This window comes from Schistocerca nitens, chromosome 10 (genome assembly GCF_023898315.1).
Source record: "Schistocerca nitens isolate TAMUIC-IGC-003100 chromosome 10, iqSchNite1.1, whole genome shotgun sequence".
In the NCBI taxonomy this organism is placed as follows: Eukaryota; Metazoa; Arthropoda; class Insecta; order Orthoptera; family Acrididae; genus Schistocerca; species Schistocerca nitens.
In genome coordinates, this window is record NC_064623.1 from 51,905,316 (window position 1) to 51,918,400 (window position 13,085).

Sequence of the window (13,085 nt, forward strand, 5' to 3'; positions counted from 1 at the left end):
ATGTAAAATATACGTTGGCAAGTGTACAGTCGTTCTGCAGTCAGCTGCTATTGACATTTCTCTAAATTTTCTCAATAGCGTTTCAGAAAAAAATACTTCGTCTTTCCTCCAGGGAACCCCATGTGAATTCATGGAGCATTTTAATAGCACTTGTATTTCAACTGAACCTAACAGGAACAAACTTAACACCACACCTCTAAACTGCTTTGAAGTCTTCCTTTAGTTTGACCTACTGGGGATCTCAAACACTGGAGCATTACTCAAGAATGGGTCACACCAGTGTTCTATATGTGGTCTCCTTTATAGATAAACGAAACATTACTAAAAATTTTCCCAATAAACTGATGTCTACACAACTTAGATCACAGTAAATGAATAATCTTACAAAAAACCATTAAAAATGAATTACAGTTAAATGGTTCATGCAATCTAGAAAACAAGGTACTGGATAATAGCTTAGGAAACTACATAGCTATAATCACTGAAATCCACATACACATTTACACATATTTTATTTATTTATATGTTATACATTTTTTTTTTAAATTCTGTAACTGTGTCAGATCATCATATTGTCCACAGTTACATAGGAAATAAATGCAGCATAGCAGTCCTTTTACCTCTCCCTACTTAATCATGTAACATATGTCTGGCTTATTATTTAATTTTTAGTTTGTTTAATTATATATTAATTCAGCCAATATTAAAGACACTCATCATTTGAAAGTAGTAATTTGCATGTAACCATCACTGAATAGTGCCTAAAAAGATGCTCCTCTTGAGCAGCAAACTATGTTGTTTTATTTGTTTTAACAACTTTTTCTTTGTTATTTGGAACGAGTGTGCATGCACAAAATTCATGTTTTAATTGATTATGCTTAAACCTTTAAGTACAGAATAATTTGTGTGGTATGAGGGAGACCAGAAGCGAAAGGCCTTTCATATAACATATGTGTCATATTTGTAGCTTACAAATATTTTGAATGGTGATTTATTTTATATATTTTATAAATTTTCGATGAGAAACTGAGTGCTTAAAAAATGAGTGAGCAATCGCTCCTGGTCATTCAACATCTGGCAATCAGTATTTATGGATTGGTCTTTAGGTTACATGTTGGCTAGTTGATAGTGCAATTTTGGACTTGTAAAAGTGATAGATTTTAGGCATCAAGCAGCCTAGAGAGATCTTCCTTTCTTATTTAATAAAATTGCGAGCCAAGTGGCATTTACACTCTGAGAGGTGGCTGGAACTTAAACATAAACGTAAACTCCTTTTGGTTCCATTTTGAAGTTAGTACTGGAGAGAGTGTAGGAGTCTACTAATGATTTTGTGAATTTTAATGTGTTGATCACCATAGTGAACTTTACATATTTACAAGCTGGAAAAAATTTTTGTGTTTTGTTCAACAACATGGAACTCTATTTCTTGCATATTGGTGATGTTTAACTAGCATTTGTAGACTTTTGCTACCATTCTAATTATGCACTGAAGCGAACTTTTCTGCAGTTGAATACTATTATTATTTTATTTTCGGGCTTAAGCTAATTATTCCAAGACCATCATTTTAATGTTTTCATTGCTTTGAATGACTGAGTAAATCGCCAGTTCACTCAGCTTAAACCTGTTAGTGTCATTTACATCAGTTATCTCATGCAATATAACCCTTTTATCATTATTATTATTATTTCTATCCTTTCTCAGACGTTATGTCTGGTTAAAAATGGAAAGTGACACAGACCTTGATCATTTAACTATACGGTATATGTTACATTGCATTTAGGAACTTTCAGGTAATTGAATGTGTATCAATAATTACAGATTTCTGTAGTTGTATATATATGTTTGGATGTAGCTATATTGCCTTGATGTACTGGTGGATATTGTGTGGTATGACTCCTGTAGTTGATAGTATAATTGGTATGATGTCAACTTTATCCTGATGCCAAATGTCTTTGACTTCCTCAGCCAGTTGGATGTATTTTTCAATTCTTTCTCATGTTTTCTTCTGTATATTTGTTGTATTGGGTATGGATATTTCTATTAGTTGTGTTAATTTCTTATTTTTATTGGTGAGTATGATGTCTGGTTTGTTACGTGGTGTTGTTTTATCTGTTTTAATGGTTCTGTTCCAGTATAATTTGTATTCATCATTCTCTAGTACATTTTATGGTGCATACTTGTATGTGGGAACGTGTGGTTTTATTAGTTTATGTTGTATGGCTAGTTGTTGATGTATTATTTTTGCTACATTGTCATGTCTTCTGGGGGTATTCTGTATTTGCTAGTATTGTACATCCACTTGTGATGTGATCTACTGTTTCTATTTGTTGTTTGCAAAGTCTGCATTTATCTGTTGTGGTATTTGGATCTTTAATACTATGCTTGCTGTAATATCTGGTGTTTATTGTTTGATCCTGTATTGCAATCATGAATCCTTCCGTCTCACTGTATATATTGCCTTTTCTTAGCCATGTGTTGGATGCGTCTTGATCGACGTGTGGCTGTATCAGATGATACGGGTGCTTGCCATGTAGTGTTTTCTTTTTCCAATTTACTTTCTTCGTATCTGTTGATGTTATGTGATCCAAAGGGTTGTAGAAGTGGTTATGAAATTGCAATGGTGTAGCCGATGTATTTATATGAGTGATTGCTTTGTGTATTTTGCTAGTTTCTGCTCGTTCTATAAAGAATTTTCTTAAATTGTCTACCTGTTCATAATGAAGGTTTTTTATGTCGATAAATCCTCTTCCTCCTTCCTTTCTGCTTAATGTGAATCTTTCTGTTGCTGAATGTGTGTGATGTATTCTATATTTGTGGCATTGTGATCGTGTAAGTGTTTTGAGTGCTTCTAGGTCTGTGTTAGTCCATTTCACTACTCCAAATGAGTAGGTCAATATTGGTATAGCATAAGTATTTATAGCTTTTGTCTTGTTTCTTGCTGTCAGTTCTGTTTTCAGTATTTTTGTTAGTCTTTGTCTAGATTTTTCTTTTAGTTCTTCTTTAATATTTGTATTATCTATTCCTATTTTTTGTCTGTATCCTAGATATTTTTGGCATCTGTTTTTTCCATCACTTCTATGCAGTCACTGTGGTTATCCAATATGTAATCATCTTGTTTAGTGTGTTTTCCCTTGACTATGCTATTTTTCTTACATTTGTCTGTTCCAAAAGCCATATTTATATCATTGCTGAATACTTCTGTTATCTTTAGTAATTGGTTGAGTTGTTGATTTGTTGCTGCCAGTAGTTTTAGGTCATCCATGTATAGCAAATGTGTGATTTTGTGTTGCTATGTTCCAGTAATATTGTATCCATAATTTGTATTATTTAGGATGTTGGAAAGTCGGTTCAGAGCAAGGCAGAACCAGAAAGGACTTAATGAGTCTCCTTGGTATATTCCACATTTAATCTGTATTGGCTGCGATGTGATATTATTTGAATCTGTTTGGATATTAAGTGTGGTTTTCCAATTTTTCATTACTATGTTTAGGAACTGTATCAATTTAGGATCTACTTTGTATATTTCCAATATTTGTGGTAACCATGAGTGGGCTACACTATCAAAAGCTTTTCGGTAATCAATGTATGCGTAGTGTAGCGACCTTTGTTTAGTTTTAGCTTGATATGTCACCTCTGCATCTATTATCAGTTGCTCTTTACATCCTCTTGCTCCTTTGCAACACCTTTTTTGTTCTTCATTTATAATTTTGTTTTGTGTTGTATGTGTCATTAATTTCTGTGTAATTACTGAAGTTAATATTTTGTATATTGTTGGTAGGCATGTTATGGGGCGACACTTAGCTGGGTTTGTGTATTATTATTATTATTATTATTATTATTACTATTATTATTATTATTCAATTGCATTACAACTTGTTTTTATTTAAAAATTCATATTACATGACAATGCTTCCATTATTAGACTAAACCATTATAGGCTGCATCTTTTGCAATGAGTTAAGCAGCTGGGTATGAATGCAGGCATGTACAATTTGGCCCTATGTCCACGTGAAGCCAAAACTATGAAAGAGCCATATGTTATCCACTGTCTCTAGAGCTTAACTCACCTCAGGGATATTATTTAGTAAACAGTATTAAGGCAAGTCCGGTAAAGAGAGATGAGTTGTTTGGAATCAGTAAGAAAATTTGTATTTTATCTGGAAAAAATACTTTTTTGCCACTCATTTCACCAATTGAAGGGGTTGGAGAGATGTAGTCATAAGCCACATTCATCTAGTTTTGAGATACAGCAACTTGGAAGTTTCATGGGAGTATAAAAAAGTTGAAGGCAAAATAGACACATCCTTTTTGCTTTTAATTATACTTTACTACATTGCAAACCTTGTGTAAAATACACTATCTTCTTTCTGTTATGTAATATTAATTTGAGAATCATTTTAATTTATGATGTGGTCGAAAATGGCTTATGACTGTGTCTCCCTGAAAATAATTTGGAACGCAAAATATGTTTTTAAGGTTTTATTTTTAAAATTATATAACAACTAGTAATTTTTAACAATTTTTGCATTTTAACATACACAGATACATAACAGATAAGTCAGTCTAATAACTTATTTTACAATGTGAATGTGAAATCAAGGAAGTTCTTCTATGTCATCATCATTCACATTATTTCCAGCACATAACCAAAACAAGCTTTGATATGCTGCAGGTATGTATGCAATAAGAGACAGTATGTCATCAATCGTTTGCTGATTAATTTCAAGTGGCTTTCTACATTTTGTTGGCAGCTGAAATAGATCTGGTTCAGCAGGTCTTCCTTTCCTCTTGCTATGTAGATCCACTGATGTGAAGGTTCCTATATCTGAGGAGCAGTACTTCACACTTAGCGTGAAGGCGTCTTTATACTCAAACTTAAATTGTGTTGCTCCACTAAAACGAATGGGATATCCAGATCTGAATAGAGTGTTTACCGAGATTAATAACTTCAGATCGCTCAAGCTTCTGAAGTCTTGTCTGTGCATTTTCGTCACAATGAAATTTTTTGGACTAGCAAATTTGACTGCTTCCGCACATTCATCTCACGTGTATACTATTACACGTCTGTTTCTTGCATAAATTTCAATGCGGCCAAAATCACGATCGCAAGGATGTCTAGTATGACCAACCAAATCTTTTGGTGGCAATGAGAGTCCTTTCCAGGGCAATAAGAGACCAATTCTTTGCCTGGCCCTTGCAGTTATCTGTAATTATGTGGAGATTTTTGGCTTGAGTATTAGTTACCTTCAAATATTTTGATAAACAGCTCCCAACTTCATCTGAACCCCTTCCTTTGTCCATCACAGAAACAGGTATCCCTTATTTGACCCACAATCATGGATACTGTAGTTACACATCCGTATTTTTCTCTTGTAGAATGCTGGGCCAACTGTTAGATTTGGCGTGAGAAAGGTTTGTTACATGTCCATTGCTGTTACGTGGTGCTCTTTCACATTCTCTTTAGCCAGAGAATTTGAAGACACAATCATATTTTGCCCACTATCAGCCTTTCTTAGATGCAGCTCACTTTGTTTTTTCCTTTGTGTAATTTCTTCTGCACGTAATTTTGGGTTTTTTGTCGTTGTTAGAAAGGCATCACATGTTGAACAGGTGCCGCTTTTCTGCCGTTTGGAGCCTGTGTTAAATTTGGACACAAAAATTGCCCTGAATTTGCTTTGTGATACAGTAGGGGCACCATTTTTCTTGCAGTATCCAGAGTATTTGTCCCGAAATAAGAATGTAATTGTGAGATCACATCCAAAATATACTTTTTGGGGTTCTGCTGCCTGCTATAGTGACTGCTATATTTTGGTACAGCATTGAGGAAGTCTCTGACAACTTGCATAGTTTCTACATGTTGATTGTCATGTTCGCCAGAAAGAAAAGGTCACATGAGTTGATATTTCGTGTTATTATTATGCATCAACATTATTTTATTTGCTTAAAATGTAATATACAAACCTCTTCCATCTTCTTTTGGAACTGCATGATCCAACTTCATTTGCTGTTGCAAATTCCTCACTCTTCTTGTGTGGTTCTGTAAGCCATGAACCCTGAGGAAAGCTTGCTTGCAAATTATGACTTCCATTCCATTTACTTTCACATTGTATGAAAATGTCACAACTCTAGATGAAATTTGCTTTGTAGTCTTTTTTGGATAGCTGTGAAAGACAGAAATGTGAAGCAGAACAAGGTAAAGTAAATTTATGAAAAGTGATCCATTCATGTTTTAAAAAAAAGCGAAACGAATCTTCGCTTTTTGGTGCAATTTTCATACAAAACGCCAGGTAAGTATTCTGGGCATTAAAGTTTCCTATCTCCCGAAACAAGTGGAAAATATTTTCTTCTTCTCCGAATAGTTTCATATAGCATTTACTTGAACAACTACAGGGACTTCCCATAGATGCTGTCTTGTTGGTTTTAGAAGAAACATACTGCTGACCAGCATTACGTAAACGTTTTGCCTTAATTTTTTTCCGCTGATCAATATTACGCTTTCTTTTCCTTGAAGAGCTTGGTTTCTAGGACGACACTTCATTTGCTCTACTTATTTCAAGCTGTAATATGAATAGAAAAATAGTCACAGGACTTCTGTGAGATGTCACAAGCCACACAAATCATTACATGCCGCTGAAATGCCATTGATAATAAAAATATTCTTACAAGTTTGTAGCCATGAAAACTATATTATTACCGCAATCAGTGGTCATTAAAATTAGTCTCTAAAGTTTCTCATTTACGCAAAAGACGACGATCAACCGTGACAGCTATGTTACGAGAAACAAAGTCACAAGCCACTGATCAGTCATCACCAGGAAAAAAATATTTTTGTATACTTACCAAAACATCGTCTGAGCTAGTACTGTTGCTTGATGGACACCAAGACTCATCACCATCACTGTCAAAAGGATCAGAATCCTCATTTACACCTAGAATGTGCGAACCACCTTCAGACCTTCATGAGCATTCAGCCATTTTGATGTGGCTTGTGACTATGTACCTTCTGAAAAACACCCCAGGTGGCACTATGTTATCACCTGCCTCCTGTTGGAGAAAGAACTTCCTCAATCCAAGATGAGAAGGGCATCGTTAAGAATGTGATAGTGTGAATATCTCAATTTCGACTACAGTGTGGCTTATGACTACAGCTCTCTGAACCCTTCAGTTGTTTATTTTTTCAGTCTAGGTTTCATTTTATAACCCTACTATCCAGCAATACTGACAAAGATGTCGTTACGCATAATGTTAAAAACTGAACCAGCAAAGAATTTGAAAATTTCAAAGAAATTAAGTCGATACTAAATATATAAAATAATACATTCATAATTATATGACACTAAAATAAATAAAAAACTAAGATGTCGATTTAAAAATAAATTGATTGGGTAACCAGTCAGGTTTATCTGTTTCAAAACGTAAATAATTAGCAAAACACATGTGCAAAAGTGTATTTTTCTATCTAATAACATTTCATCAAACCCGAACTGTAATCAAAGAATATTAGTGTTTCATGCTGTCTGTTCGAAGTCAGAGCTGAATTTTTATGAAAAATTAAAGTTTTGTGTGTTTATTTAATTCCTCTTGGCCAACATGAACTGATATTTGTCCTCAGTTATCTTTTGAATTTCACTTGCTTGGAATATAATGTTAACACATCTAAAGATGTTGAGCAAATCCAACATACACTGGAGCAGCAAAAATTGCTCTATGCAAATGCCAGGAAAGGTTTCTGTGACATGGGCAGGATCTTTTTCTTTCCCCATCCTTGCGATTCCGAGTTTATACTTCTTCTGTAATGACCTCCTGTCGATGGGACATTAAATTATAATCTTCCTTTATTCATACTCAACATAAGCAAGGCGAAGCAATCGTTTTTGAAATGATATGGAGCAAGTGTGATTATAACACAACCAGAGGACCGTCGCGGGGGGCTCACCACCCTTTGATGAGTTTGTGCTTGGCTACCACAGGGCCCTAGCCGTTGTACCACCTCTTCCCTCTCTGTGCTGTATGTCTATATCCTTCTGCTATTCTTTTTCCCCTTCCTTGGACAACATGTATGGGATGTTTCTGGGAATGTGCTCTGGGGTTTTAATAGCCTGACAGAACAGCCCCTTATCTTGACCTTTGCATAGAACTTAGTGGAAGTACCTTTGTGAACACTGATGGCTTTCAGTCTGATCGTGGTGTCGGGTGTGCCTTCGTCATTGGGACTGACGATTTTCGGTATTGGCTTCTGGAACACTGCTCAGTATTTATAGCAGAGCTCTTCACCCTGTATCAGGCCATGCAGTACATCCAGCGATGTAGGCTTTTCAATTGTGTCATCTGCTCCAATTCTCTCAGTGCCCTTCAGCCTTTGTGTGCTGTACACAGTCTGTCCCTTAGTGCGACAGGTCCAAGAAAGCATCCACTTGCTCACTCTTGAGGGAGACACTGTGATGTTTATGTGGGCTCCTGATCACATCGGTCTGATGGGAAATGGAGGCTGCTTACACTGCTGCCATGGCTGCAGTCCTCCTACCTCAGCCCTCTAGTCGTTTTATTCCTTCCAGTGATCTCTGTGTTACTGTCTGTCAGCAGATGGTGTCAGTTCGGCATCACTACTGGTCTTCCCTTCATGGGAACAAGCTCCAGGAAATAAAACCTCTCCTAGTGGTTTGGACAACCCTCTCTTGGCCCTATCGACACAAGGAGATCATTTTAGCTAGTCAAATGTTTTCTATTCCAGACTTTGATCACAGTATAAAGTCCTTCGACAATGACCGGTTTCAGTTAGTAATGACCAGATCTACATTATAAAAATATACATATAGTGGGCAGTCTATCTTTCAAAATAATACAATATTTCCTATCACGATATACTCTGATACAAACTGGGAATGTACAGATAAAATAAGGTAAGACGTACTTGTTATACACCATGCCCTAATGTGATAAAGCCACAATGGCATCGTCAAAACACACAAATATACTCAGCAAAGCAGCGACATGTAGAGCTAAAATATCGTGTAAAATAGGCCACATCGTCCACACAGTCATTTTACAACTGGCGTTACTGTACAAACATACTGAAGTGCGGTAACTACCAGAAATATGCTTGCCTAGATGCGTCATAGATGTCGCTGCTGTGGTCTTAGATGTATTCTTCATTTACGTAGGAACCATAGTATGATGAAAATACAGTAGGTAAATTACATATAGCAGACTTTGTATTCGCGACTGTGTCGCAGCTTGTGAAACATTTTAGCTAGGTTGTGTACTGGGCATTGTCGTTTTAGCCATCACCAATTGCTAAGTGGTGATCCCCCACCACTCTGTGCTCATTGTCATTAACTTTTGACTGTTCGCCATTCCCTGACCGAAAACCCTTTTTTTAACCATTTACGTTCTTATGTATGTTTGCCGTCTTGAGTTTCGCCCGTTACAACGAACGGCGCGCCAACTGTCGATGCGTTTTTAAGCCAGGTCCACACAGACGTCTAATGTGGCGCCACAGCTTGTGGCTTGTTGTAGTGATATCGTGAGCTTCCGTTCACACAGAATGCAACAAATTCTACATAGAAGCAGATGAGAATTTATGAATGTTATAGGGCACTTTATGGCCTTAGGGCTGTGACATGAGTAAAATGCAAGGAATACAAACCCAAATGTTGGACCCGAAAATAGATTTCGGACAGTGATAAATCAAGGGAAACGAACACATTCATAAAAGAAATAACACTCAGAGATGAAAGTGCTGCCTGCAATGGAAAACTAACTAACAGCTGGCATGTAAATATCATCTGCAGACGCACCACTCTTCCAAGATTTCAGAATCTTACTATATCCGTTGATATAGGCATTTCGAATAACTAATGTTTAGTTTAACAGCTGCCACATCGCACTCTGGAGCTATTTCCTGCATATCACCCACAATTTATACAATGCTTGGTCTCACAAATTACGATCTTCATACGACTCGCCTTTTTGGTTACATGTATAAACTTTATTTATTTATTCCTTCGTGGGATATGTCATTGGTTTGTAAATATTGCTCACACACACACACACACACACACACACACTGGCGCGCACACACTGCTGGTGAATATCACAAAAGAAATGGTTCAAATGGCTCTGAGCACTATGGGACTTAACTTCTGAGGTCATCAGTCCCCTAGAACTTAGAACTACTTAAACCTAACTAACCTAAGGACATCACATACATCCATGCCCGAAGCAGGATCCGAACCTGCGACCGTAGCGGTCGCGCGGTTCCAGACTGTAGCGCCTAGCACGGCTCGGCCACCCCGGCCGGCAATATCACACATAAGCTGCTATTCTTGTAGTTCTAAAAGCTGTGAAAGTGTGTACCTGCCGACCACTGTTTACACATTTTTTCAGAAATAAAACAAAAGCACATCGAATCGAATGGAGTACAGCAACAATTACTGCACGATAACGGCGACAGAATGCGCGTGTTTCGCAGTACTGTCGCCAGGGCTCTGTGATGGTAGGAAAGTGGAACAACAAAGTACAACCAAGCTGAACTTTTTGTGGTATGACAAAAGTTGCGTCTCTTAAGTTGCGCCACTAAAAACTGCGAGTTCACACATCCAGGTGCAATGCGACTGCAGTATGCCACTGGCTGTGGCGACGCTTTTGTTGAACCCGGCTTTACTTTTTATCCGTCGTAGCAATATGGCGAAGGACATTTAATCTTTAGTGCTGGACCTCTGTTGCATGTACAGCGTGTTTTGTGGACCTTCCTCCATAAGGAAGTCCTTGTTGTTAGCTCTCTCTCCTTCCATCGATTGGGCTTAACGTGTAGTCGCTTTTAACTTCTTTTCCGTGTTAGTGTCCTAAAGTTCTGGTATGGGTGCGTGTGACCTTAGTTGTTTTTGCACCCTACAACAAAACAAACCAAATAAGCAGAGGATACCGTAAAATAATGCATTATTTACCTCCGCGTTCAACGTTATCTCCAAATACGCAAAGTTTTCCTAATGGAATGCCCTGACGTACGTTTACATGTAGTTACCTGATCTCGAGGATGTCATTAAAGGGTCGTGCTGTGGCCGTCCAGCTCGCCTTTGCGCCTTCACCAGATTTACTTTATTGTGTATATCTCAGCCGTAAATACGATCATAAATATTATCATTTTCATTTTTTTAGTTGGTCATTAAATAAAGTCTTAAAAGATATTCGTAAGGTTATATAAATGTTTGTGGAAAATTGTGATTCAATTAATATTGTCAGATTCAAAACGTAAGGAAACTGCATGCTTAGCTATTCGCGACGACAAGACCTGTTGTGTAATCACATCTCGATCAGTGAATTCGATTGCTCGATTTGGCCCATAGCGCGAGAGCGGAAATGCCGATTGGATTGGCTGACAGCTCGAAATTCTTGTTAGCATCTCATGAATGATCCACAGGCATGACACAGTCTTCTTTCTGCTGGTTTACATTATCTGGTGAAAAGCTTCCTTTGATCAAGGAAATATATTTAGCATTTTGTTAAATATGAGCTTCAAATAGCTAATGGCAAATTCCATATGTTTTGTATTCCTGAACTTAAGCAGACATGTCCCTCAAATGCGAAATGCGTTCGCTACAGATACGTTGATGATGTCACATCAGTACAAAAACAGCCCTGAGATTCTCACATCTCTGCATTGGTAATGGGTGTATTTTCACTTGAAAGTAGTTCACAAGCTTCAATATTGCAGAAAACATCAGTTCGTCTTATTTCACCTTTTATTATTCTCGCGTACACACTTAGCTTCTCATTTGAAACACTTAATACAAAAATTGCGATTTATATCGTTGTTTATCCACTACTACGGTCGATTTTCATGTCGATCTGAAACACCGTGTTATTTTTCTTTTTCTCGCCACAGTTATTCAAAAACACATGATCGGACACAAGTTGCAAATAAATAAATCTGATTATTAAATTAATTCGAAGATAGTGTTTAGCCTGTCGTGACCAGAAGTTTCATAAGTATCCAAACCAATCTAAAGATGCTTAATTGCGAGGTGACAGGATACTAGCGACAAATTATTGCGCAACATAAAAGTAATATTTGATAAGGTGGAACGTACGGCTACTGCGCTTTAGACAGTTCAGAAAGACGTGAAACTCAATGGTGCTTGAGAAGTGGTCAGTTAGTGGCGTTAGTACCGAGAGGTGTCGTCACTAGTGAAAGTGTCTTGGTGCGGCTGGTTCCGTGCCAGGAATTCTGTTGTGCAAGTTACAGTGCTTGCACGCCAAGCCGCCTATTGTTTTTGACGGTGGCACATGGATATGTTTGTAAATAAGCCGTCGATGGCGCGACAGGGAAGGCGAGGCCCGCTACCGGCCATCATGCAGTCTTATGACAGTCTCTCTGAAACTCAGGTAGTGGGAAACACGGTTAACCACGATAGCATAAAACTGTATCATCCCGGAACAGACGGCGTCACCATCACAAATCAGTTTACGAGCTTAAAATTAGGATCGCAGAACGACGATAATGCCACAAACGGAAGCAGCTTCCTGCTCATCGACGACCAAGAAAATCTTCAGGTGAGAGTTATGTTGAGTTACGTTATTTAAAAAAGAACTGTTTAAATACAAAACCGAAGATACCAGTTCAGTTTCTGTTAGCAGTGTTTGCGTTGTTTCTTAAACATATTCCTGGCAATCAATTTGTGAGAGTATCTGTAATTTTGTATCATCCTCATTTTGTTTTCTCATTTCATCATTTGACCCAGGTAAAAAGAAATGTGTTCATGTGATGTGTCTACAGTAGACTTACAGTTATTCAGGAGGTGTGTGGAAAAAGAGAGAGAGAGGGAGAGAGAGTGTGTAAAGAAATCATTATTTATGAAATATAGCATAATGGATAGTTGTTTATCGAATACCTCATAGTGCCACTACTGTCAGATAGTACACTTTTTACAATAAGTAGAAAGAAATAGAAGTAAAATGACGCTAATTTTTTATATTATGTACAGTAGTGAATGTTTGTATGTCTTCTGTTGCTATTGAAAATAATAGGCTTATATACTATGTTCTATGTATTCATGTACAGGGCGAATCAGAAATGAGGAAAAAT

At 37.2% G+C, this 13,085-nt stretch overlaps 1 protein-coding gene across 1 annotated transcript in view; it reads left to right on the forward strand.

The window, feature by feature from the left end:
• The first annotated feature begins 11,888 nt into the window (after nt 1-11,888).
• The window catches only part of LOC126210346 (zinc finger FYVE domain-containing protein 1-like), a 104,412-nt gene continuing 103,215 nt past the window's right edge, over nt 11,889-13,085 (forward strand). The window contains exon 1 of the mRNA XM_049939561.1: nt 11,889-12,553. Coding sequence (XP_049795518.1) covers nt 12,287-12,553 — 267 coding nt within the window. The 5' untranslated portion in view covers nt 11,889-12,286. The remainder of the gene's footprint in view (nt 12,554-13,085) is intronic.